The sequence below is a fragment of the Melanerpes formicivorus genome, unplaced genomic scaffold (assembly GCF_026170545.1).
Source record: "Melanerpes formicivorus ecotype bairdi unplaced genomic scaffold, bMelFor1.0.p_v2 SCAF_1, whole genome shotgun sequence".
NCBI classification, from domain to species: domain Eukaryota; kingdom Metazoa; phylum Chordata; class Aves; order Piciformes; family Picidae; genus Melanerpes; species Melanerpes formicivorus.
The window spans coordinates 67,501,335-67,529,286 of record NW_027142353.1 but is presented as its reverse complement, the minus strand read 5'-3'; the positions used below and the strand labels follow the sequence as shown (position 1 = coordinate 67,529,286).

The 27,952-nt window shown below is 45.2% G+C and overlaps 2 protein-coding genes across 2 annotated transcripts in view; both read right to left on the bottom strand.

Moving 5' to 3' along the window:
- Positions 1 to 21,961, bottom strand: part of GRM5 (glutamate metabotropic receptor 5) — a 277,861-nt gene extending 255,900 nt beyond the window's left edge. Inside the window, 3 exon segments of the mRNA XM_068149504.1 lie at positions 8,805 to 9,677; positions 20,268 to 20,633; positions 21,904 to 21,961. Of these exon segments, the coding sequence (XP_068005605.1) occupies positions 8,805 to 9,480 (676 nt within the window). The 5' untranslated portion in view covers positions 9,481 to 9,677; positions 20,268 to 20,633; positions 21,904 to 21,961.
- A 5,245-nt stretch (positions 21,962 to 27,206) lies between these two features.
- Positions 27,207 to 27,671, bottom strand: LOC137444798 (octapeptide-repeat protein T2-like; the record flags this gene model as incomplete). Its single annotated transcript, XM_068145794.1, has 1 exon — positions 27,207 to 27,671. A coding segment is annotated over one exon (465 nt), but the record flags the coding sequence as incomplete, so codon positions are not given.
- Between the last annotated feature and the right edge of the window lie 281 nt (positions 27,672 to 27,952).

Genomic DNA, 27,952 nt, shown 5'->3' with positions numbered 1-27,952 from the left:
TTGGCCACACAGCCTCATCTGTTTAAAAGCTGTTAGTGTGAAAGGGTTTCAAACTCAAATACAGGTTTGAATCCTGTATCTTCGTGTGGTAAAGATCAAAGAAAAAGGAAGCACTCCTTACCTATCAAATGCAACCTTAGGTTCCATTCTACTCCTAAAACCAAATGAACAGCACCTGCAGGTTTGTACTGATTTTGTACTGGACCTCTTTGGAAACCCACAATAAATCTCTGCTCTGAGTTGCAATGCCTGCATGAATATGAGAAAGGAGGTGAACCTCATTGTTCACCCTTCATCCACAGAAGATATAAGATCCTTTTCCAGGCTTCTGGCTGGCTTTTGTTCCTTTTCCATGTCTAAATATAGTTCCACTTGCTGTCAGGATGCATTTCTGCTGCCTGTTCAGCACAGCTCTGAAATCACAGCCATTTAGAATACTTCCAGCAAGTCAGGGAACACCCTCAAGAGGCTGTCAGCATGCTCCCTGACTGCCTGCTCATCTTGCTGACAAAAAAAAAACCCTGTAGATGGGACACAGTGTTGGGTTCTTCAAAGGAAACAGAGATTTGGGGCAAGAACCCTATTTCAATGTAAATAAACAATAAATAAATTAAGAAGCTGTGTATGAAGATTGTTGAAATCAATAAAGGAATGATTTAAGCTCACCTTTCACCTTCAGGGCTCTGACTGCAAATGAGAGTGTGTCCTGTTTTTCACTAAATGTCAAACCTGTAAGCTGAACAACTGTGATACTCAAAGCTTTAAGACAAAATAAATGTAGAATTGCTAAACATATCCAGTCAGAATCAGATTTTCAAACTGAGGTTGTGGAATCTGAAGCCTGAACATTAGAGGACATCTAGGCTATGTCTGGATTCTCCAGGTGAAAGAACTCTCAAGATAGTGTGCAACTTCGATGGCCTTAGCTTAGCTGGAGCTCAGTTTACATTGGTTGCTTGCCATGATCACAGAAACCAGAAGTTTCAGGGATTTCCAAATCCTGTCTTATTCATACAGTTTTCTCCCTGAAATTACTTGTGATTATGTTATGAATGAGGAGGGGTAAGAGGGAGAAGCAGTGAGGTAATGTAAAGAGAAAAAAGAGGTGGTAGAAAGGGAGGGGGGCGGGAAGCAACACACAAAACCCTGAGGAAGGTGGGTAGTAAGCCAGATGAGCAGAAGATGAGTTATGACAAGATGGAGGCAGATAACTGTGAAAGGGAGAAACAAACATTACAAGTTTATAAGCCAGCCACCATTGTGCTTGTTTGCTAATAAGATAAGAACCTGAAGCTTGCATGCTGATCTATGGAAAACAATTTCCTGCCTGAGTGCAAGCTGAGGAATACCAATCCCCCTCAGAAAAAGGAGCAAGAAAACAAAGCATGCACATGCTTGAAAAGGTATACAATGAAACTGGAAATATTTATCCCAAACCTGTTAAGAATAACTGAGCCTCTGGAAAATGACTTGACAGAAGTGATGGGAGAACTAAAGCTCAAGAAAAATTGGAACAATGCCTGGGAAGAGAAGCTCTGAGAACATATCAAGGTAAATGGGCTATAGGTTGGTGCAGCACAGTCATTTCCTTTGAAGAATGGATAATTCAATCTGAATTGACTACCCTCCAGTGAAATCAAGCCTTTCTTTACACGAGGTCCTCAAGTGAAGACCCTGTGTGTATTTTCATAAACAATATATTCTAGCCTAAGAAATAACTCCCAAGGACGAGTTGTCATTTTGTTACCTATCCTACACAGCAAAATAATGTATGGAGAATAGACTTGTGCAATTTCAAATCAGGGAAAGGTGAACATGTTCTGTGGCTCTGCCATGCTAGATCAGCTGTAGTTTATATGCACTTGCCTAATGATGCAGGCACTGCAGTGCTGGATAACTGCTTCACCTGCTCTAACTACCGTGGTCAGAAACCATCTTATCACTGAGGCAATTTCTGAGATCCTAGAGCTTCTCACTACAATTTTATCATAGAATCAATAAGGTTGGAAAAGATCTCAGAGATCATCAAGTCCAAACTATCACACAACACCTCAGGACTAACTAAACCATGGCTCCAAGTGCCACATCCAATCCCTTTTTGAACACCTCCAGGGATGGTGACTCCACCACCTCCCTGGGCAGCACATCCCAATGGCCAATCTCTCTTTCTGGGAAGAACTTTCTCCTCACCTCCAGCCTGAACCTCCCCTGGCACAGCTTGAGTCTATGTCCTCTTGTTCTGGTGCTGGTTGCCTGGGAGAAGAGACCAACCCCCAGCTGGCTACAACCTCCTTTCAGGTAGTTATAGAGAGCAATAAGGTCTCCCTGACCCTCCTCCCCAGCTCCCTCAGCCTCTCCTCACAGGGCTGTGCCCCAGACCCCTCGCCAGCCTTGCTGCTCTTCTCTGGACACGTTCAAGTGTCTCAATATCTTTCTTAAATTTACACCTATCTTTTGGCAGTAACTCTATTCATCTTCCTCATAATGCCTGTAACATCATCTAGGAAGTTAGGAGAAATTTATCTCAGGAAGAAAATATTTTAAGAAATAAAACTCAAAGCCTAATGAAGGACCAATAAGAAGCAATGTACTATAGGAGCAGGTAATTTTCCTCATCTTTGTACTGTTCTCAGTTGAGTGGGATTTTGACCATGAGATTTATTCAGTGCACTGGTTTATCAGCCATGGCAGCTATTATCTTTCCAACTTGTCTAATGCATATTGCATTTTGAGCAATAACCACTTCCCAGATGTTGCTTGTCTGAAATTTGGCAATGTAATTGATTTTATGTGGATGCTTCTAAACATGTCACCTGGATCATCTGTCTGGCCATCCATAATTATTGTCAGACACTTCCACAATAAATAAGTAAATAAATCAATCAAATTCCTCTGGAGGAAATCTTAACTTTGCTGCCTATTTAGAATGATGAGCTAAATCGTATTAGTTTAAAAGCAGTCAGATTTAGTAAGAGATGCAAAGTTATCCTCTGTCCAGTGGGATCTCCCTGACCCAGGGGTATAGCATTGCACTCAGCCTTGTTGAACTTCATGAAGTTCATGAATAGAATAGAATAGAATAGACCAGACCAGGTTGGAAGAGACCTTCAAGATCATCATGTCCAACCCATCACCAATCCAACCCACCTAATTAACTAAACCATGGCACCAAGCACCCCATCAAGTCTCCTCCTGAACACCTCCAATGACGGTGACTCCACCACCTCCTTGGGCAGCCCATTCCAATGGGCAATCACTCTCTCTGTATAGAACTTCTTCCTAATATCCAGCCTAAACCTCCCCTGGTGAGCTTGAGACTGTGTCCTCTTGTTCTGGTGCTGGTTGCCTGGGAGAAGAGACCAACATCCACCTGGCTACAACCGCCCTTCGGGTAGTTGTAGAGAGCAATAAGGTCACCCCTGAGTCTCCTCTTCTTCAGGCTAAGCAACCCCAGCTCCCTCAGCCTCTCCTCATAGGACTTGTGTTCCAAACCCCTCACCAACTTCATTGCCCTTCTCTGGACATGCTCCAGCAAGTCAATATCCTTCCTAAACTGAGGGGCCCAGAACTGGACACAGTAGTTGGCTTGGGCCCAACTGTCAAATCTCTTCAAGTCCCTCTGGATGGCATCCCTTCCCTCCAGTGTGTGTCAGCTGAGCCACACAGCTTGCTGTGAAAGATGTTAAACACCACTGGTCCCAGTCCTGATTCCTGGCTGAATTCCCAGGTGCATGATAGCATTTGCTCATTCTTGACACTTGAGACGCCAGGATAAATATTTGAGATTCACCAAAAAACAGCAAACGACCTCTCTGATGTAGGACAGCAGTCAATCAAAATGTGCAGAGCCCTCCACAGGATAGGACTGGAAATGACTTTGCCATTTGTCATATCTTTTTTTTCCTCAATGAGAGATACTTTTTATTTTTGCAACAAGACTGCTGTGTTAGAGATCATATCTGGGCCCCTCAGTTTAAGAAGGACATCGAGACACTAGAACGTGTCCAGAGAAGGGCAACAAGGCTGGGGAGAGGCCTTGAGCACAGCCCTGTGAGGAAAGGCTAAGGGAGCTGGGGTTGTTTAGCCTGGAGAAGAGGAGGCTCAAGGGTGACCTCATTGCTCTCTACAACTACCTGAAGGGAGGTTGTAGCCAGGAAGGGGTTGGTCTCTTCTCCCAGGCAAGCAGCACCAGAACAAGAGGACACGGTCTCAAGCTGCGCCTGGGGAGGTTTAGACTCGAGGTGAGGAGAAAGTTCTTCACCAAGAGAGTCATTCATCACTGGAATGTGCTGCCCAGGGAGGTGGTGGAGTCACCATCCCTGGAGGTGTTCAAGAGGGGATTGGATGTGGCACTTGGACCCATGGTCTAGTCATGAGGTCTTGGGTGACAGGTTGGACTTGATGATCTTTGAGGTCTCTTCCAACCTTAGTGATACTGTGACACTGTGATACTGTGATCATCCCCATCTCAAAGCTCTAAACACTTGAAAAGTCTAAAAAAAAAATGGAGAGGGGGAAAAAAAAATAAAAAATACAAAAAAATTCAAAAATGGGAAAAAAAAATCAAAAATGGAAAAAAAAAATTAAAAAATGGGGGAGGTGGGAGGGGAAGGGCAAAACAAACAACTCTACAACTAGCTGAAGGGAGGTTGTAGACAGGCGGATGATGATCTCTTCTCCCAGGCAGCCAGCACCAGAACAAGAGGACACAGTCTCAGGCTGCACCAGGGGAGGTTCAGGTTGGATGTTAAGAAGAAGTTCTTCCCAGAAAGAGTGATTGCCCATTGGAATGGGCTGCCCAGGGAGGTGGTGGAGTCGCCGTCATTGAAGGTGTTCAGGAGGAGACTTGATGGGGTACTTGGTGCCATGGGTTAGCTGGGTTGGATTGGTTGATGGGTTGGACATGATGATCTTGAAGGTCTCTTCCAACCTGGTCTGGTTTATTCTAATAAAGGTTTATTCTAATAAAAGTTTATTCTAACAAACAAAAACCCCAAACAAATAACTGCTTATAACTTACAATAACTGTCCAAAAGTGAACCTTTGTTGAAACACAACATTCTTCAGTCCTTTAAGCAGCCCATTTTTAAATCTTCAGGAACAGATTTTCAGCAATGCCTTTTCTTTGCAATGGAAAATGTTGCCATGGGCTGGAAATGACCTTTTCTGGAGCTTTTGCATTATGCATATAAAGCATGGGAAAAAAAAATAATTATCTTCTACGCCCCAAATAAAAGGAATCAAATTTTCAGCCCTATTGTTTTGTGAAAGGCAAATCATGTTCCTTACCATGATGTAGCTTTTGTGTATCTAAAGGAGAAATATCTGAAGTCTGAAAGTAAAAGCTCCACGATATCGTATAAGTACAGTTTGTTCCAAGCATCAGCTTTAAGGTCAACCTATTGAAGCTCTTTCATTCATTTCTTCATCCTATTCTCACAGACTGTGACTAATTGTTATTTTGCTCTTTACTTGGTAGCTAATGATGTAGGCAAAAGTATTCTTGTAAGCAGGCACACGGTAACAAATATGAAAGCAAATGTGTGAAATAACTCTCATCTGCAGGGAAAAAAAACAATCTGGTTGTATGGTTGCCTGGGTGCATCCTAAGAAAATGCACATGAGCCAGGTCTTTATATAGAATAGAATAGAATAGAATAGAATAGAATAGAATAGAATAGAATAGAATAGAATAGAATAGAATAGAATAGAATAGAAAAGAATAGACCAGACCAGGTTGGAAGAGACCTTCAAGATCATTGTGTCCAGCCTATCATCCAACACCACCTAATCAACTAAACCATGCAACCAAGCACCCCATCAAGTCTCCTCCTGAACACCTCCAGTGATGGTGACTCCACCACCTCCTCAGGCAGCCCATTCCAATGGGCAATCACTCTCTCTGTGTAAAACTTCCTCCTAACCTCCAGCCTAAACTTCCCCTGGTGCAGCCTGAGACTGTGTCCTCTTCTTCTGGTGCACTTATAATAAACAGAAATAGAGGAAAGTGATATTAAACCAAGAAGACTTTGAGGATGAGCTTGAGCCAATGTTTACCTGCAGAACTGTCTAAAGAAAATATTAGCAAAGAGCTTTCTTTCTTAATGCTGTGCTCAAATTTAAATCATTCCTTTTACATCATGGAGTGAAAACCTATCCCTCCCCACCTCCCATAAAATGGGCTATTGTGTTTCAGTTGTATCCCTGTGTAGTTCTCGTTTTTTTCCACCACAGTTCAACTCTACTCTGCACTGAGTGGCAAAATAAGCAGTTTTCAGCGGCAATCCTTCCCAGAAACCAAAGATGCATGATGATTAGCTGGAGATAACAGTTGAGCAAGATACCAAGTCAACAAAAATTGGAAGGACTGGTATTCAACACCGTTTTTTCCCCCCTATTTTGAAACCATGCCTACGAATGTATGATACTGAATAAAGGGGCAGATCAGGAATGGTTACCAGCAGACAGACACTACATTAAGATGAGAAATAATAAACCAAATTTTTAACAAATGTATCTCTTTTGCTTATTTGCTCAGTTCCTTATCATCTGGGCTGTTCATGGTGTTACTGGAAGGACTAGCATCTGCCATGATCATTGGAAAGTGCCCAGAACATCAGACACTGTCATTTTTCAAAGGAATACCTTGACCAGTTCGTATTTTTCTATCCAATTATAAATACCATCTGTTCTGTTGTTAAAAACATTTGGGTGATGTTATTTAACTCGGGAATATATTCATCATCACGTCCAGACTAAGCAAACAGACGATAAGATCACTAGGTTCCCAGAACCCAAGCTTAACGTTCGCTCACTGAAGTAGAGAGTTGCATTGCTGTGAATGTGCTGTGCTTTACATGATTCCTCAGATATTACCAATGTACCATTTATCTTGTCCACTCTAATTCTGCAGAAATAGGGACATTTACTAGATATATCATTCATCATTTTTTCTTCATATTGAGCTCCTCTGTCATTTACTATTTCAGTCTTACCTATAGCAACTATCTTCAGCTTCAACCCTTGCATCTCTATTATCTTCTCAATATACAGTGCAAGTTCCTCTGCCATAAGACTACCATCTGCCGTATGTTACCATCTGCTCCAACAAGAGTGTCCACAGGAAGTGGCAAAAGTCAGTATTCTCGTTCTGTGCCGAACCAGACCTTGATATCAGCCCCACAATACTCACACTGAATCGATAAGCATCCCCTCTCAACAAGCAGAGGTGTAGAAGTTGTTCATAGCAAAAATTCCATATGAGACATCAAAAGTATCCAGGATATAAATGTGCTAATGTGATGTGTCAGTGACATTAGTTTTGACCATGATGTTATTCTTACACATTTGCGAAGTGAAGGCTACACACTAAGCCATGACGAAGGCATCAGCTGGCACGGCATACCTTCACTACATGATGTGACACCCAGTGATTTATACACTGTTATATTAAACTGTTAATGTATTCATGCAGTCCCATACAAAAGAGGCTGCAGTGTGTCACCAGCTTTCATTATCATGACAGAAACATGATTGCAATTATCTACATGTAAATTCCACTTGATTTATTTATTCAAACTGCAAAACAAGCTCTTTGCATATCTGTGGGAGGAAAAACTTCTCTGTATACTAGCATTGGACCCAATGCCCAAAAAGGGCTTTGAATAGTATAAAGCCTGCCAGAGAAGCACACTCAGTGTGTGGGAAGGCCAATCTGCTTTCGATTGGTTGTAACAAAGCCAGCAGCATCTGCTGCTGTTCAGCAATGTCGTCACCACGAGTCAAGCTCTTAATAACATTTTGCATTCCCAGATCATATTCCAAGCCTTCCATTCGGCATTTAGCTGTTTGGACAGAGAAGACCCAGTGAGAACCTAAAATTCATCATGGAACCTAACTCAAAAAAACCTCATTAAATGCAGGTGTCATTAAACAGGGGCTGGTGAAGCCTGCTCTTAAGGCAGTAGGAAATTCACAGCAGGATGAACCAAATCAGCTCTGTCACTAGAGGAATAATGAAATCAGGTAAGCTTTCCCTTAACATTTCCCTTTAATGATATGCTCTTCCGATTGCTGGGTATAAAGCTTAACCTCTGCTTAAATTAATAAAGCAATTTGGCACGCAGTTCTGGTATTCAGGACGCCTGATGGGGCACAAATGTGTGAAGAATAATCAAGGAGACTTCCCTTGCTTACTCCCAAACCAGCTGTCCAGATGCAGAGCTCCAAGTGGATGTGATACTCCATGGAACACTTATAAATGGATAGAAACCGTTCTGGTATGGAGAAGCTGGGAAAACTTGCATTCAAATATTAGCCAGAATTGCTTGTTCTGTAGAATTCATTCCTCTGTGGCTCACATGTTAAGCAGGAACACATTCTGACTCAGCTACAGTTTCAAATGGTGATTTAGCTCCCTTCTGCACTAGGAAGACCAGACACTTTCTCATTACCCATTAATACTAATATAGCCAAGATTATTATTCTGCATAAATACACTGATTGGGAGATAAAGAAAAACAAATGCTGACTAAATTAAATTTAGATCTCCTAGGAGACTTCAGAGTATGCACTTTCAGCTGCAAGTAGCCCTAGAGCACACACAGTCCTGTAATTCAAACTTTGTTTTCAGACATTACCAATTCCCCATAGGAAATGTGAAGTTATTATTAAGTGAAATGAAAGTCTGTACTGTTGACAACTGACTGGCAAAAAAGGCCCAATGACATCACATTGTCATCATCTATCCAAGTAGTTTGAAGTCATTCTTATATGGGGAGGGAAAAAAAAAGGCAACCTCTTACCTTCAGTATGTACAGCAGAAACATAGGTCCAGTTGTAGCGCTTGACAATGTCCACCATAGCCCGTGCCTGCTGTGCATCAGATGGCACAACTCTCATAAAATACTTGAACAAAGTTTTGTCACTTAGGTCCATGCTTGTGGCAGAATAAGCAATCTGAGGTATATTGAAAAGCTGCAATAAGTTCTGGACCTGGATAGCAACTGAACTAGAACCAGGTCCGATGACACCAACGATGGGTTTCTTGGAGTGGAAAGACGACGATCCATCCACACATTTCACCATGCCTTCTTCTTCCTCTGATGAAATAAGAGAGTCCCTTATAAACTCAATGCTCTGCTCCAGAGCCACAGCAGAATGCCAGCAGGAGTCCCTTATTTCACATCCCAGCGTTATATTTGGCAACAGTGTGGGGTCCAAATTAATTCTGTCAAGGGTATGTAGCATTGCCTCCACTCTCTGAATGCCATACTGCTCTCTCACCTCTCCACATTTCCTCTCATGAACCTTGTCGACAGTTGGTTGATGATGGACAGAGAATAGAGCTCCAATGATAATATCACCAGGCATGTGTGCAACCACCCTTCTTTCATTGGCCTGTGCTGAAACCAAAAGCCTGAAGTTCCCACAGACATCTTCTTTCAATAACAGGATTGCAAGGAACAGCAAAAGGACCATTTTAGGAAATTGTTTAAGCTGGTAGAGACAACATGATGAAACAAGATTGGAGAGCTGTTGAAAAGCAGTGATCAGATCTTTTGGATAAAAGGAGCACTGTGTTGATGGTTAACCAGGAGTTTGCAAGTATTGTCTAAGGAGTCACCATCATCTCTGAGTGGCCAGCTATGCACACATGTGATTATAATCCTCATAACCTTCAAAAATGAAGAAAGAAGAGAAAGAGAGTTGAAATTAGTTACAAATGCAGCTCTATAATTTGTTCTAAAATTACACCTATTCCTACAGCTGTTAGCATGCTCTTATACATCGGGACTGCAATGCATTGTCTTGTATATACACTTGCTTCCATCATTTTCAATGGAAAACGTGATCATACAGCAGTGTTTCACAGTCTTAGGCTTGCACTTCTGCTGCTATAAATAAGGGCAACAAAGCTGGTGAGGAGTTTGGAGCACAAGCCCTACGAGGAGAGTCTGAGGGAGCTGGGGTTGTTTAGCCTGGAGAAGGCTCAGAGGAGACATTATTGGTGTCTACAACTACCTGAAGGGAAGTTGCAGCCAGGAGGGGGTTGGTCTTTTCTCCCAGGCAACCAGCATCAGAACAAGAGGACACAGTCTCAAGCTGCACCAGGGGAGATTTAGGCGGAATGTTAGGAAGAAGTTCTTCATAGAGAGATTGGCCCTTGGAACGTGATGCCCAGAGAGGTGGTGGAGTCACCATCACTGGAGGTGTTTAAGAGGAGCCTGGATGAGGCACTTGGTGCCATGGTTTAGTTGATGAGATGGTGTTGGGTGATAGGTTGGACTCGATGATCTCAGAGGAGTTTTCCAACCTGGTTAATTCTATTCTAAATCAGTATAAATCAGTGCTTTTCTCTTTGATGCTCTTGGTTAAACATTATTTTGGGGAAGGTTTTCAGCTCCCTCTATTACCAGGCACTTTCTGTAGCACAGATGTCTGTATCACACTAATGTACCTTAGGCTGTACTTTATTATCAGTAGCAGCTCTGGGAAACTGCTATTGACAACCAAGACTGTTCTTTAGATACTCTAAGGAATGCAAAGTTCTTCAAATTCGTAAGTCTGTTTTTTTCTTTGTAACACACAGCATGAAATAATAATTAAAAAAATACCAAGAAAATTGATTTTGGTATTAATAGAATCATAGAATCAATAAGGTTGGAAAAGACCTCAGAGATCACCAAGTCCAACCTGTCACCCAACACCTCAGGACTAACTAAACCATGGCTTCGAGTGCCACGTCCAACCCTTTTTTCAAACACCTCCAGGGATGGTGACTCCACCATCTATTTGTATTTGTCATTTGTAACATTTGTATTTGTCCTACACACTGTTTGCTTCAGCTGAGTATCAACAATTCTAAACCAGCAGAGAAGTGAAATTCCTTATTTTTTGGTCTTTTTATATCCTTAAATTAAAAATCACCAATACGAAATTCAACAACCTGGTACTGCAGACAGCTGTACAGGCCTCACTGGTAGAAAGAAGTCAACACAGAGACTATACAGATGTGTCAGAGCCTAAAATATCTGATCTGCTGTGTTTGCCAATAATCTGCAGTGTAGCCTCTACTTGGCATCAGTGCTGATAAAAGATTGGGGGAAAAAATCAGTAAACCAAAACCAGAGAAGGCGGGGGCGGAAAAAGTAAGGGAAGGATAGGATAGGATAGGATAGGATAGGATAGGATAGGATAGGATAGGATAGGATAGGATAGGATAGGATAGGATAGGATAGGATAGGATAGGATAGGATAGGATAGACCACGTTGGAAGAGACCATCAAGATCATCGCATCCAACCCATCAACCAATCCAACCCACCTAATCAATTAAACCATGGCACCAAGCACCCCATCAAGTCTCCTCCTGAACACCTCCAATGATGGTGACTCCACCACCTCCCCAGGCAGCCCATTCCAATGGGCAATCACTCTCTCTGTATAGAACTTCTTCCTAACATCCAGCCTAAACCTCCCCTGGCACAGTAAAGTAAAAGAATCAGCAAAGAATTCATATCTCAGTTTGTGAGTAATGGAACTTGAAAATGTTCTGTACCTAGTAGTGAATTTACAGCAGGATGCTTCTGGCTTTAAATATAGTGATTAAACAGTAATTTGCCCAGGTCTTGATCCCTGAGCAGATTAACGTAGTACCTATTGCTCTACACCCTCCAGTGAATCCACTTATAGTACAGAAAGTTAAGCACACTCCTAAATCTAGGGAGATGCTGAGCTACTTAGGGAACCACATGCCCAGCTGCATTATTGACAAAACAATTGCAAAATTCCGGGGCAGAGCCTGATCTCACTTTTATTGGCATAAATCTTTTGATTTAATAGCAATAAAAAGGAGAAATATCCATACATTTCAGAACCATAAATCATTCCTAACAATGACTCTAACAGCGCTCAGATGTTGTAAAGTGTAAGAAGCCCTTGCCATAGGAAACTTTCCTTTATTTCTTCCAGGCTGAAAAATCAAGCAAGATTTTAAACTTGAATTTACCCCTCGCAGCTAGGATCACTCAGCAAAGTGCCACAGAGATCTTCCTGATACTAAAGATGAGACAGGCCAACTGAAAAACACTTCAGTGCTTGGTGTTAGCCTTGCTTAATTGTTATTTTCCATAGCCCTCTCTACAGTCTTTACTCAGAGGAAATCATGGTGCAGTTTCAGTGAGCACTCCCAAATGAAATCCAAATCCTTAAAAAGAAAACACATTGAAAAGAAAGAATCTTCTCATATTAATTGCAACATGAAAAGGTTCATGTGATGTTAATTCATAGTAATAGAAAGTGTTAATAATGAAATCAGGTTCAAATAAGTGCAGACCACTCCAAGAAGGGTTTTTTTCAGTTGCCTTATCAATACTACAACCTTTTGCCACTAAACAACAGCAGTTCAATACAGGTTAATTAGTCTCTAATTGCAGAATATCACTGCTGCTTATGTTGCTTCCACAACAGGGAAGACAGTGTTGTGTCACTTGTAAGCAGTCCAAAGGATGAATGACAGGGGATGGCTTTATATCACACTTACTAAATTCCTATACCTCAAATTAATGTCATATAGCTTCACTTTTAAAAAGTCTTTATGTGCTTGCTTGCTAACTGCTTAATATTTGAACAGAAACAGTACTGTTGTTTTAAAACCATGGATAGTTCTTTTTCTGAGCTTCCTAGAAATTATGGATGCAAAGGCAGGGCAGAAGTATACCTAGACAGCTGCTGGCTCTGCCTCAGACAGTAACTGGATATACAATTAAATGCCTTTTTGTGACCTAACTGCCTGTGCTGCTGCATATATACAGAGGGAGCTCAGAGGACTGAGGTGAGCTTGTGACACGTGAAAAAATTCAATCCCCATACACCCTTTTTATTTTACAACACACATCTATGAGGTCTCTGGTCAAGTTTACTAACACTGTCCTTGGTTTTATGTCTATGGATTAAATTATTTCCATACTGGAAAATAGGAGTGTAGCAAGGCCATTTTTAATCTTACAACACACACCTATTAGGTCTCTGGTCAAGTTTAGAATAGAATAGAATAGAATAGAATAGAATAGAATAGAATAGAATAGAATAGAATAGAATAGAATAGAATAGAATAGAATAGAATAGAATAGAATAGAATAGAATAGAATAGAATAGAATAGAATAGAATAGAATAGAATAGAATAGAGTAGACCAGACCAGGTTGGAAGAGACCTTCAAGATCATCGTGTCCAGCCTATCATCCAACACCACCTAATCAACTAAACCATGCAACCAAGCACCCTATCAAGTCTCCTCCTGAACACCTGCAGTGATGGTGACTCCACCACCTCTCCAGGCAGCCCATTCCAATGGGCAACCACTCTCTCTGTGTAAAACTTCCTCCTAACCTCCAGCCTAAACCTCTCCTGGTGCAGCCTGAGACTGTGTCCTCTTCTTCTGGTGCTGGTTGCCTGGGAGAAGAGACCAACCTCTGCCTATCTACAACCCCCCTTAAGGGAGTTGTAGAGAGCAATAAGGTCACCCCTGAGTCTCCTCTTCTCCAGGCTAAGCAACCCCAGCTCCCTCAGTCTCTCCTCATAGGGCTTGTGTTCCAAGCCCCTCACCAACTTTGTTGCCCTTCTCTGGACACGCTCCAGCAAGTCAACTAACACTGTTCTTGGTCTTATGTCTATGGATTAAATTATTTCCATACTGGAAAATAGGAGAAAGGGAGTGTAGCAAGGCCATTTTCGTCTTCTTCATTCTAAAGAACGTCTGCTTACTCTTCTCTGCTGTATCTATCAGTATAAAATTACAGGATAAAGAATTAAGTAGAGCTGAAAGTCTCCCTTATATTCTTGGTTCCATAATATTAAGGATATAATATTATCCAATAGTTAAGGGATTCCTATGGCCCAAAAGCAAGTTCCAAAGGCAACCAAATGCTTCCACTCCAGTGGCATCCAAGGGGAAAGAAGGGACCAGATGCAGACTACAAATGCTCCAGAATTAATTAACTTGTTTCACATACTCCATTGTACTACAGTGAAGGTTAATTTACTTGGGACTTACAAAGCTGTTACTAATCACACCAAGGAAACTACTTATGTTTTTATAGTATTAGGCTTAAGACTCCTATCCAAAGCAGTTGAAATCAATGCTTTCTGTGGCTTTTCAGGAAGCAGCAAAACAACTGTCCCAGATGACTGGAAGCTGGCCAATGTGGTCCCCATCCACAAGAAGGGTCGGATGGAGGAACCTGGAAACTCCAGGCCTGGCAACCTGACCTCAGTGCCAGGAAAAGTGATGGAGCAGATTATCCTGGCGGCAATAACTGCGCACCTGAAGGATGGCCAAGGGCTCAGGTCCAGCCAACATGGATTTAGGAAGGGCAGGTCCTGCCTGACCAACCTGATCTCCTTCTGTGATCAGGTGACCCGCCTGGTGTATGTGGGGAGGCCTGTGGATGTGGTCTACCTGGACTTCAGCAAGGCCTTTGACACCGTCCCCCACAGCAAACTGCTGACTAAGCTGTCAGCCTGTGGATTGGACCACTACACTCTGTGCTGGGTTAGGAACTGGCTGGAGGGCCGGGCCCAGAGAGTGGTAGTGAACGGTGCCACAACCAGCTGGCGGCCAGGCACCAGTGGCGTCCCCCAGGGATCAGTGCTGGGCCCTGTCCTCTCCAACATCTTCATTGATGATCTGGATGAGGGGGTCGAGTCAGTCATCAGCAAGTTTGCAGATGACACAAAGTTAGGGGCAGATGTTAGTCAGTTAGAGGGTAGAAAGGCTCTGCAGAGGGACCTCGACCGACTGGACAGATGGGCAGAGTCCAATGGGATGGCATTCAACAAGTCCAAGTGCCGAGTGCTGCACTTTGGCTACGGCAATCCCATGCAGAGCTACAGGCTGGGGGCAGAGTGGCTGGGAGCTGCCAAACAGAGAGGGACCTGGGGGTCCTGATCGACAGCTGCCTGAATATGAGCCAGCAGTGTGCCCAGGTGGCCAAGAAGGCCAATGGCATCCTGGCCTGCATTAGGAATAGTGTGGCCAGCAGGAGCCATTGGGTCCCTGTACTCTGCTTTGGTTAGGCCGCACCTTGAGTACTGTGTCCAGTTCTGGCAATCACTCTCTCTGTATAGAACTTCTTCCTAACATCCAACCTAAACCTCCCAGATGAGAAGGCATGTTGGGAAACTGCCTGGTCCATCTACCCTGCTTAAAGTTCAACTAAAGCAGGTTTCTCAGCCTCATGTCATCAGATTTTTAATATCTCTAAAGAAGGAGACTCCACAACCTTTCTGGGCAACCTGTTTGAGTGTTTGATCACAACCACAGTAAAGAGGGTATATTTTTACCTTTAAACATAATTTCCTGTATTTGTGCTTATGGCCTGTCACCCCTTCTGGGACTAGAGCAAAGATGACATGAGAATAATCAGGTAACACGTCCCATTTGAGGCCAAACAGCTGAACAGAATGCTGGCAGACTAAGCACACTAATTACATTTCCTGAAGAACATCTTCCTGAATAGAAGATGGCCAAAGGAACTGTTCAAATATAGAATTGCACTGCTTTTCTATCCCAAAAGAATCACTTACAAGTCACTCCATATTTTGATTACTATTCTTTCCTACTACAGGAAGCTTCTTATTACAACCAGGATGAGAACTGAAATAAAATTAAGGGAATTTTCATAAGCTTAAATATTACTCCTGGTTTAATTGTTAGAGATAACCCTAAAGGGAGTTTAGCATGCAACACCCTTCAGAACAAGAATATCAACAGCATCCAAGACAGTGAACTCTTGATGCATGCAGGAAGTAACAGGAATTGTTCCCCAACGAATAACTTATCTGCATTTCCATGTCTTCATTGATAGATGAGCAAATCAACTTTAAGAGCACTTAGGGTCAAATTTATTTTTCAACCCACTGTTCAATTTCTTCATTGCCAAGAGAGCTACTCCTAATTTACTGACATATAGGCAATATGGAATCAGGCACTTAAGTACTCCTGTATCGAGCCTTCTATTGTATTTCAGCTATGGATTGAGCCATAAATTAATCCTGAAGACACATGCTTCAACAACATATGACATACATTTTGGTATCAGTCTATTGATGCACACTTAGCAGACTTAACAGCTTCACACTTGGAGCAACTGCAGAAGTCATAAGGTGGAAAGATGGTTCTGCTTATCTGTCCTTTGATCAGTCTTGCCTTAGACAGAAGTTTAATGGCTACACAGATGTCTGAAGACACAGATCAGATGAACTCAAAATGTTCCCACAACCCATGCTCTCCCTGGCAGTAAAACCTTGATGTCAGTCTCTGTCAGGAGGAATTCTCAGCTGCTCCTTTAGGGCAGAGTTCCAGATACTTCATGTTGAGGTTTAACCAAGTAGAAAATGAGCATCTGTAATATTCCATACAACATCATGTAGTTCTTGAAATTATTTATCTCAACCTCAAATGCAAGCCCATTAATATCTACAGTCTATACAGGAACAAAAAGAGCCCTATTATCTAATCACTGGAGGTGTTTAGGAAGAGGCTGGATGAGGCACTTGGTGCCATGGTTTAGTTGATCAGATGGTGTTGGGTGATAGGTTGGACTCGATGATCTCAAAGGTCTTTTCCAACCTGGTTAATTCTATTCTATTCTATTCTATTCTATTCTATTCTATTCTATTCTATTCTATTCTATTCTATTCTATTCTATTCGCATTAATTATCCCTTGATCAAAAATCAACAGTTCCCAAAGGCCTGATTTTCCACTGCATATGTGGCTGGCAGTTTATATATAGGGCATGTCTGACTCTTTTTAAGGGCTTCTACTGCCGCAGGTGCAACTGTGTTTAAACTTAAAGAATAAAACCCTTTCCCCCTGTGATTTTACATAATTATAGCAGCGCCCACTAGTGACCCTGGCATGAAGAACATGCCTGGGTGGTTTTTTTTTGCAGTCTGAATTCTCAGGTTGTGTGTGGCTTCTAACAAAAAAAAAATACAAACTCAGCAAAGAGAAGCTTTGATTTAGTCTGTTTTGTATCAGGGGAAAACAAACAAAAAGAGAGAAAGAGCCACAGCTTCACTCAAATTTCCTCTTTGTTACAATCTTGTGAGTTTGGAGCCTGTTTGTTCCTAGTCCCTATGTCTTTGGGCAGATTTAAATAATACAACCATCAGATCCCTGAATCACAGAGCAGTGCTGGAATGTAGTGAGAGCTCATGGTCTGCTTTAGAAAAGCACCTAGGAATGCTCTTGATGTTAAGTGTGTGAAGAATGTTAGACATTAAACATCTGTAAAGACTCATCTAAAGTTTAAGATCTCTGCAAGGGATTTTTGGAATCAGAGCAATCACACAAATGTAGGGCCCCAAAACTGAGTGACAGTTTTACTTACACACTGTGTTTCTGTAGCTTACAGCCTTGTGCAGCCATGCACCTGCTAGCTAAATGCTTTCTAGGTATTAATTTACAGTGTGTGCCACAATTAGTTCAATGCTGGATATATATATCTCAAGGAACTAACGTAGGTTTCATGATCAGACAAGACAAAATCTTTGCAAGCAGCAACTGAATTACTGGTCCAGCGTCAGTCTTGCCACTGATCTTGCAGTGAAGGTCTTTAGATAGCGAAAGGTGGAACTGCCTTAGAGAAACAACTGCATCAGAGAAGAGGCTTCTTATCTCATCTTGATGGGGACCAACGTGAGGAAAAGGTGTACTTTCAGGATGCTAAGCCTTTGCTCAGTTCTGATGGCTACTGGCACTGCAAACACTAAGCATTAGGTTCAAGCTATTCCTGGGATCTACCTCCCAGTGCCATCAAGAGGCTCAGGTTGCAAGAGGTCCCACACACCTAATCCTCAGAGGTAACTGACATTAGGCACAAGAGCGGTCTTTGGATCAAAACCCTGAAATACGAGCGCAACGCTCTGGTTTGAGATTTGGATTGTTGTTTAAATATTCCATTCACCAAAAAAAAACATAAAATCTATCCCAAAAGAATTAAAAATATTGAAAAAAAAAAAATAAAAAAGGGGGGGGTGGGTGTCAATAACCCAAATATTGATCATTGTATCATGGGCTCTGAATTCCAGCAGGCACTGGATCAAGCCCTTTGACAAACGGAACAGTCTTAGAACATTTTTCTGTAATTCCCCTTAGAAATAGAAGGAAACTAAGTAACACAGACGAATTTGAACCATTTGGCCCAGGCAGCCACTGAAAATAAGACTACTGTGCTGATCTCATCTCTTTGTAGATAACAAACATGACATGCTAAAATTATCAGCAAGATCTTTAGCAGTCCCACGAAGTTCTTCCCTGCGTTATGCCCACACACACACACACATACAGTTTCTGGTTGATGAAGCAATTTTAGTTTCAATATGTAGGTGCTTAACTTCCCAGAACAACTTGCAATGATCTCTGCAATTCCACTAAATAGTCTGCTTCTCGATGCTGTAGCTGAAAACCTGTTATACCATATGATACAGGAACTAATAACTCTGGTGTGATTTCAGCTGCAATCTCAGGTGTTCTATTAATTAACAAAACTGTACGATCTGGAATAGGTGACCAAGAAAAAAAGCAATAGCAATTCCAAAACAAAACACCCCAAACCCCCAACATTTTCTACCAAGTTGCAGAAAGAGAGATGTTGCAGTGGCATTCCAGTACTGCCACCACACCAAAATGAAAACCACGAACCTGCTGGTAAATAAAATGACAAAGAACCAATACAGAGACATCAAAAATGCTCTCTGATCATTTGAAACAATGACTAGATCTGTCATCCCTGATCATGTAGCATGAATGTTAGCATGCAGTTAAAGCATTTGAGAATGGGCAAAATATTAGTATGTGATGGAAATGTCAGGGAATACAGTAAAGTGGTGGAGGGGGGAAGTAATGGTGAATGAAAGGAGTCTGGCAGTAAACTGCCCTATAGATCTTTCTCTTTCAGGATTGCATAGAGTGCTGTGTTTTCATGACAATCCTCTGCCACTCTGCTTTCAAGCTGATCCCCTCACTTTGTCCTCACGACTAGAAGAAAGAATCGTCTGACTTCTCTTTACACCCAGTCACCCTCACTGCCACCAGAAAGCCCTTCCCCAGGAGATGATAGACTGGAAGTGGGGCTGTCAGGGTGGCAGAGCCCCGGGATGTGGGACAGCTCTTCCTGCAGGTTGAAGGCAGAAGACAGTGGGCAGCGGGCAGCAGCGTGGCGGGCAGCAGCAGGACGGGCAGTGGGCAGCAGCCGAGTGGGCAGCTGGTACAGCGGGTAGCAGCGGGGCGGGCAGAAAGCAGCAGCGGGCAGAGGGCAGAAGCTGGGCGGGCAGCGGCGGCAATCGGAGGGCAGCAGCGACGGGCAGCAGCAGGGCAGGAGGGGGGCGGGCGCTGTCCCTGGTGCTGAGCATCACCCGCCGCCAGCGTTCGTCTCCCGGGGAGATTTAGGGAAGAGACAAAAATATCCTCAAATCCAAAAATCAACCAGGGGTAAAAATTGCCGTGGTGGTCACATCTGCTGTGCAGAACCACATTTTTTTACCAATAAATAACATGCACAGAGATGGATCTTAAAGAAAACTACTGGACAAGGTGAACTCCCACCATAGCTACCTGTGCTGCTACAACTAAGTGGCTGTACATGCAGACCTCTGTGTGTGTGCACACTCACTGCTTCTCAGGTCTCTGTTTCTCTGCTAGACTGGTGGTATCTCTGTCCTTCTCAACCCTTAATGAACCATTTTTGCATGCAGAGACATAAGCTCTGATTATTAGATAAGGAACAGACGGGACTCGCCAAGCAGATCCAAAGTGATTTGTCCCAAGGTCACACAGAAAAGTCTATGGCTGAGCTAAGCCTGGTTCTGGAAAACAAATACATCCCAATTTCCATTATCTTTTCCTGGCATGACAAATAGTCGCTGATGAACAGCAGAGCTATATCACACACACCACCGAGCCCAGGTATTGCAGTGTCCCTGGTCCCCCCGCAGCCCCACACATATCTTGCTCCCTGGGAGGGCTCAGTGCCTGCTGCCCTCCAGTGCCTCGACCCGCAGATGCCCCAGTAGCCCCTGGAGGTGCACCTCACCAGTTGGCTTTCTGACTCCCCAGGAGCCGTGCTTGCCCTCGGGCATCCAGAGCACTGAGTAAAAGCAGGAGGGAGGGAGGGAGGAAGGGGAGAGTTCTTCCCGCGTCCACAGGATTTCTGTCAGCAACCCACGGCGCATAAATCCCCTTTCCCATCCCGCAGCATTACCTTGTCTGTGGCAGCAATTGCTTCTTGTAGTGGCGGCAAAGTGGTCCTTTCAGTGACAATAATCAAGAAGGGTAGCGGTAGGCACCTCCTATTTTCAGTCACGGCAGAGATAGCATTCCTGGCACAGACCTTCTGGAGCTGAATAATCCTCAAATGCCTCTGCAAAGATCACCAGCAGGTGAGCCCCACTCGGCTAGCATTGTCACTGCTCCAGCTATGGGCACATCCTGTTTTCTTCTGATCACAGGCAAATGCTGAGGACCGAGTATTCTACCCCCGCGAATGCAAGCACAGGCACACACGCCTTGCAACACGCTGTTCTCTCAGCATCACCCAAGTCTCATTTGCAAGAGGCGTGAATGGTCCCTGGATTTAAGGAGGGGGGTGGGGGAAAGGCGTAAGGAGGAGGAATAAACAAACAATTGATGAAACAACAGATGGGTCTTCGCTCTCTGCCACCACAACCTTGGTCTTCCTAAATACTTGCTGCAATTCGACCCACCTGCTTAAACACCTCCTCCCCTCCTCACATATTCACAGCATCAACCTCTCTGCATTTGTATGGGACTAACCCTGCATTCTGCCCTGCGAGGAAATGTCTCCAGATGCTCTGAAGGTTGCAAAGTCCCTCTGTAAACCGACGCCTTCTTCCCGCACTACCCTCCAGCAAGTAAGAAAGTGCCAATCGGTTCAGAACAGCATCAGCCGAAGAGGGGGGGTGGGGAGTGGGGGGAAGGAAAAACGGATAGCTGCTTCGAGAGAATCTATTTAAAACCGAATCTCGTGGAAGACTTTACCCCTGCAGTCCCGGCAGCCTTTTGCGAACCAGCTCCGCCGAAGTTTTCCCACCTCCCCAAGGCAGCGCTGAGATGGTTCGGGGGCTCCGCTGTTGCTGCGGCTCCGGGCATAGGGGACTAGGGGACCATTTGCACAAAGGGAGCATCCAGCTTCAGCGCAACTTTTTAGTGCCACCAAGTGGCATAGATCCCTCTAGGAAATCAGGCAGCCCGCCAACCCTGGGCTCTGCTTGATGCTCCCTGGCAAAAGGAGAGAAAAAAGATGAGAGAGCAAGGACCACTTTCCCGTTACACAGACACGGACAGTGACATCAAGCAGAAAGAAGGGGTGGTTTGCCACTGGAAGGACAGGTTACCCTCTCCAGACCTTGCCCCTTCCTTTGGCTGCAGAGCAAACGCACAGGGCACAATGAGATGAGGAGCGATGCCCCTGCCGAAGACAGCCCAAGCTGCCAGCCCTAGAGCGGGATGTGCCCTCTGCTCCTTTCCCCTGCGGACTGCCCGCCGCGTGTCCCGGTCCCTCGCACCTCCCCACTCCAGGTGCCACCTGCAGCCACCCCGCTTCCCGACGAGCTTCTTCTCTGGGTCCCTGGACTCACAGGCGCTGCAGCTCCCTCCCAGCCCCCTCGCTCCGCAGACAGCATCCCTGGACCATTTCTGTAGACCCATAGGCAGGCTTCTTATTTGCCTACCTTCTGCCCACAAGCTGAATACCCTCCTGACCTTCTGTTTCCGCGTCCTCCCACAAATACCTCAGCACCTGTCTCCCCTGCTAACTACTTGTTCCCCACGTATTTATCTTTCCTCTGCTAACCCTTCCCTCCCGAAGCCAGCTTTACCTTCTCCTCTGGCATCCTCGCATCTTTCCAAATCTTCCCCCTCCCGCTTCCTGCCTCCTCCTCGCTCTCGCGGCTTAGCCCTGCACACCCAGGCTCCTTTCATTCACACTCCTCTGTCCTGCTCTTCTCAGCGGGCTGCGCTGCACCACTCCTCTGCCCAGGGTGGGCAGAGAGCCCTGATACCCACCAGGGCAGGAGGTGTGAGGGTAGGGGGGGGTCACAGTAAGCCTGACCCCTTACAAACCAATCCCTCCTTACACTCCTGCTGCAGCAGCACAACAACCAACAAGGAAGAATCGCACCATAATGCCAGACAGAGGTCATGCCTTCATTCCAAGCTGTTCTTAGTAAATATATACATAAAGTAAAATACATAAAATAGATATTAGAGCAAAATGCCAGTTAAGTAAGAGCTGATCTGGCATTTAAGAGGCTGCTGGGTCTAACCACTTACTCGCCTGTATTTGCAGGGGAGGATTAGCTCATGCATCTATTTGGGAGAATTAACAGCCCTTCTCTGCCGCTGCTCCACAGCCTGGCACTCCCTGCTGGTTCCCCCCCTTTGGGTTGCTGCTTAAAATATTATCTGTTTTTTGTTTTTTTTTCAGACAACTGCTGCATGACCCAAATCCTGCCCAGGGCTTGATCTGGCTCCCCTGGAGTGCCTGTATGTTGCCACACCTGACCTGCATTTTGTTGTCCTCCTCACCCCTGCCCGTCTGAGGTAACTTGGATAAAGCTGGGGGACAGAGGGAGAGGAACAGTCTTGTTATGACTCTGTCCATGCTCCTAATCCACTCTGATCCCTTTGCTGCTGTCTCTCCTCCACCAGATTACTAATGTGACTGGTTTTTTGTCCCAAAGCATGAATGAAAGGGATCCTGCATGTCCTTTCCAGGTGTGGACTCCTTCAGTTCCAGCCTTGGACTGCCTGGAAGCCCATCAGCTGGCACCTGCTTTGCCTTCTTCCTTAGGTCTTCTGGCTCCTCCAGTTGCTGAAGCCCTGGCAGAAGCCAGTCCTTAAAGCAGAGGGCACTGCAAGTATGTGTATGACCCTAATTTTCTCTACTCAGCTCCAAAGCCCCCATGCAGGTGCTTGAAGGGATGGAGGCAAGTTACATGAGAGGGGAGAGCTCACTAATTATCAGGAACTTCCCCCTTCCTGTCACTGTCCTGGTGGGGTGATGGACGAGGAGCATCTTTCCTCTTCCTCCCAACACTAACACTCTTCTCAGACATAGTCTTTCCCTTTAACCACAGGCTGTGAAATTACTAGAAGGTCAGAAGACTGGAGGCAGAGAAAAAGAGGAGATAGATATTTGTAGAGAAAGCACAGATCAGGAGGAGAGAACATATATGTCTGCAGAAGGGAAAGGTGAGATAGAAAGCAAAGTGGTAACCATGTGCATAGGGACCTTGGAAGGAAGCAATCTCTGAAGGATCTGGGGAGAGTGGAGCTGCCATTGCTTCACTGGGGCCATAGAAGTGTTCTGCAATCCCTGGGACTGTGTGTGATGAGGAAGTCAGAAAAATTGGACACAGTGAAACCCAGCTAGCTGTCAGGATAGTGGATGGCCCACAGCAGATGAGGGACATGATCTCCACACAAGCAGGACACAAAGTGTTGTGCAGATGCAGCCACGGTGGATGCAGAGCAACTCCTATACATACATCCCCAAGGACTCCCCGTGAATCAGAGCCCAGAGTCGGAGTTCACCCTGCCAGATGCTTTGAGCAGCTGGATCAAAGATTAAAGGAGACAAATAGAATGGATGGGGGTGGTCATGGCACTTATATTCCTAATGCCTCTCATTGACCTTTTAAACAGAGTACTAATAAATACAAATACACAAAAAGCTCTGTTCCTTTACTCTCCTCCTCCTTTCTCCCCTCCTCCCTTAGCATCATTCATAACCATTTTACAGAACCCATAAAATTAGTCACCACCTTCACCACTGGTGGTAGATTATTTTTCCACTGCCAGGAAATGTTCATTTCTATTTTGACACTATTTTTAATGTAAATAAGATGAAAGCTGCCTGTACCTATTGGCAATAGCACCAGTAAATAAAAGAAATAGACCGGTACCTGACTAAGGAGACTTAATGACATAGAAGCCCACTGTTGGTTACACTCATTACTTCTGTGGCAGTAGCACCTAGAGATGCTAACACACTGGGCAAGGCTGAACATGTTCTGAATCTCTGCACTCTGAAGAGCTCATGCAAACAGGAAATTGCAGGCATGGAAAGAGTAATAAATAAGTCTCTAGGTATAATCAGCATCTCCAAAGAGTATGCTGACCATCCCACCACTTCAAAACTGGAAGAAAAAAAAATGAGGCTGAGGAAATACTAATTTGGATTCTCAGTTCTAGAATGAATAAACTCTGTGGGACATAGGCAGCAGGGGAGACCTTACTGATCTCTGCAACTACCTGAAAGCAGGTTATAGATAGGTGGGGGTTGGTCTCTTCTCCCAGGCAACCAGCAGCAGAACAAGAGGACACAGTCTCAAGCTGCACCAGGGGAGGTTTAGGCTGGAGGTGAGGAGAAAGTTCTTCCCAGAAAGAGTAATTGGCCATTGGAATGTGCTGCCCAGGGAGGTGGTGGAGTCCAATGGGATGGCATTCAACAAGTCCAAGTGCCGAGTGCTGCACTTTGGCTACGGCAATCCCATGCAGAGCTACAGGCTGGGGTCGGAGTGGCTGGAGAGCTCCCAAACAGAGAGGGACCTGGCGGTGCTGATCGACAGCCACCTGAATATGAGCCAGCAGTGTGCCCAGGTGGCCAGGAGGGCCAATGGCATCCTGGCCTGCATTAGGAATAGTGTGGTCAGCAGGAGCAGGGAGGTCATTGTGCCCCTGTACTCTGCTTTGGTTAGGCCACACCTTGAGTCCTGTGTCCAGTTCTGGGCCCCTCAGTTTAAGAAGGACATTGAGAGACTTGAGCGTGTCCCGAGAAGGGCAACAAGGCTGGGGAGAGGCCTTGAGCACAGCCCTGTGAGGAGAGGCTGAGGGAGCTGGGATTGTTTAGCCTGGAGAAGAGGAGGCTCAGGGGAGACCTCGTTGCCCTCTACAACTACCTGAAGGGTGGTTGTAGCCAGGAAGGGGTTGGCCTCTTCTCCCAGGCAACCAGCACCAGAACAAGAGGACACAGTCTCAAGCTGCGCCAGGGGAGGTTTAGACTCGAGGTGAGGAGGAAGTTCTTCACTGAGCGAGTCATTCGGCATTGGAACGGGTTGCCCAGGGAGGTGGTTGAGTCATCGACCCTGGAGGCGTTCAAGGGGAGATTGGACGTGGCACTTGGTGCCATGGTCTAGTCATGGGGTCTGTGGTGTCAGGTTGGACTCGATGATCCTCGAGGTCCTTTCCAACCTAAGTGATACTGTGATACCATCACTGGAGGTGTTCAGGAGGGAATTGGATGTGGCACTTGAAGCCATGGTTTAGTTAGCCCTGAGGTGTTGGGTGATAGGTTGGACTCAATGATCTCTGAGATCTTTCCCAATCTTATTGATTCTATGATTCACAATACAAGGCACTGTGGACAAGGGAGTGATGTGGATATAAGGTTGTAGTATACAGATGCCCTCAGATTTTCCCATGGAATAAAATTTGAGGAATGTAAAAACAGCTTGCAGGACATCTGGGGGAAAAAAAAACAACAAACCCAAACCAACCAACCAACAAACAAACAAAACCCCAACAAAAAAACCACCACCAAAACAAAACACACAATGGTTGCATAGACATCAGGAAATTGCTGTGAGTCTTCCCTGTGATTCTTTCTGTGCTCCTACTAGAGAGTGAATTCCCCATCTACAACAGTTATACTTGCCACAATGAGCATTACAACTCTGATTCATATTAGTAGGAGTATTCAGGGTCACTAACTCTGACTGAGAACATTTGACTCCCATTCTAACTTTATGAACAAAGGTGTTATTTCTATTATTCAAGGTCACAGTGATGTTCTTTCAGTTGTTGTAAGAACTTTCAATTTTGTAAAAGTAATAAAAAAAAGAATTATGTTGATGTGTTTTCCTCTTCTTTCCTCTTTTATTTCTGATACCTTTAAATACGAATGCATTTTATGTCCAGCTATCTTGCCCTACACAATTCCTATCATTTTCCACCAAATGATTCCAGTTCGTTCCAACAAGAGACTCAAAATTGATATGTGAGGATCTAAGTTAAATGCAATCAATATACATACAATGAAAGGAGACCTTTCAAGCTGTGCCAGGGGAGGTTTAGGTTGGATGTTAGGAAGAAGTTCTTCCCAGCAAGAGAGATTGGCCATTGGAATGTGCTGCCCAGGGAGGTGGTGAAGTCATCATCACTGGAGGTGTTTAGGAAGAGACTGGATGGGGCTCTTGGTGCCATGGTTTAGTTGATTAGATGGTGTTGGATGACAGGTTGGACTGTGATCTCAAAGTTCTTTTCCAACTTGGTTAATCCTCTCCTCTCCTCTCCTCTCCTCTCCTCTCCTCTCCTCTCCTCTCCTCTCCTCTCCTCTCCTCTCCTCTCCTCTCCTCTCCTCTCCTCTCCTCTCCTCTCCTCTCCTCTCCTCTCCTCTCCTCTCCTCTCCTCTCCTCTCCTCTCCTCTCCTCTCCTCTCCTCTCCTCTCCTCTCCTCTCCTCTCCTCTCCTCTCCTCTCCTCTCCTCTCCTCTCCTCTCCTCTCCTCTCCTCTCCTCTCCTCTCCTCTCCTCTCCTCTCCTCTCCTCTCCTCTCCTCTCCTCTCCTCTCTGAACCTCTCCTCTCTGAACCTCTCCTCTCCTCTCCTCTCTGAACCTCTCCTCTCCTCTCTGAACCTCTCCTCTCCTCTCTGAACCTCTCCTCTCCTCTCCTCTCCTCTCCTCTCCTCTCCTCTCCTCTCCTCTCCTCTCCTCTCCTCTCCTCTCCTCTCCTCTCCTCTCCTCTCCTCTCCTCTCCTCTCCTCTCCTCTCCTCTCTGAACCTCTCCTCTCTGAACCTCTCCTCTCCTCTCTGAACCTCTCCTCTCCTCTCTGAACCTCTCCTCTCTGAACCTCTCCTCTCTGAACCTCTCCTCTCCTCTCTGAACCTCTCCTCTCTGAACCTCTCCTCTCCTCTCTGAACCTCTCCTCTCTGAACCTCTCCTCTCCTCTCTGAACCTCTCCTCTCTGAACCTCTCCTCTCTGAACCTCTCCTCTCCTCTCTGAACCTCTCCTCTCCTCTCCTCTCTGAACCTCTCCTCTCTGAACCTCTCTGAACCTCTCCTCTCTGAACCTCTCCTCTCCTCTCTGAACCTCTCCTCTCCTCTCTGAACCTCTCCTCTCCTCTCCTCTCTGAACCTCTCCTCTCCTCTCCTCTCCTCTCCTCTCCTCTCCTCTCCTCTCCTCTCCTCTCCTCTCCTCTCCTCTCCTCTCCTCTCCTCTCCTCTCCTCTCCTCTCCTCTCCTCTCCTCTCCTCTCCTCTCCTCTCCTCTCCTCTCCTCTCCTCTCCTCTCCTCTCCTCTCCTCTCCTCTCTGAACCTCTCCTCACCTCTCTGAACCTCTCCTCTCCTCTCCTCTCCTCTCCTCTCCTCTCCTCTCCTCTCCTCTCCTCTCCTCTCCTCTCCTCTCCTCTCCTCTCCTCTCCTCTCCTCTCCTCTCCTCTCTGAACCTCTCCTCTCCTCTCTGAACCTCTCCTCTCCTCTCTGAACCTCTCCTCTCTGAACCTCTCCTCTCCTCTCCTCTCCTCTCCTCTCCTCTCCTCTCCTCTCCTCTCCTCTCCTCTCCTCTCCTCTCCTCTCCTCTCCTCTCCTCTCCTCTCCTCTCCTCTCCTCTCCTCTCCTCTCCTCTCCTCTCTGAACCTCTCCCCTCCCCTCCCCTCCCCTCCCCTCCCCTCCCCTCCCCTCCCCTCCCCTTCCCTTCCCTTCCCTTCCCTTCCCTTCCCTTCCCTTCCCTTCCCTTCCCTTCCCTTCCCTTCCCTTCCCTTCCCTTCCCTTCCCTTCCCTTCCCTTCCCTTCCCTTCCCTTCCCTTCCCTTCCCTTCCCTTCCCTTCCCTTCCCTTCCCTTCCCTTCCCTTCCCTTCCCTTCCCTTCCC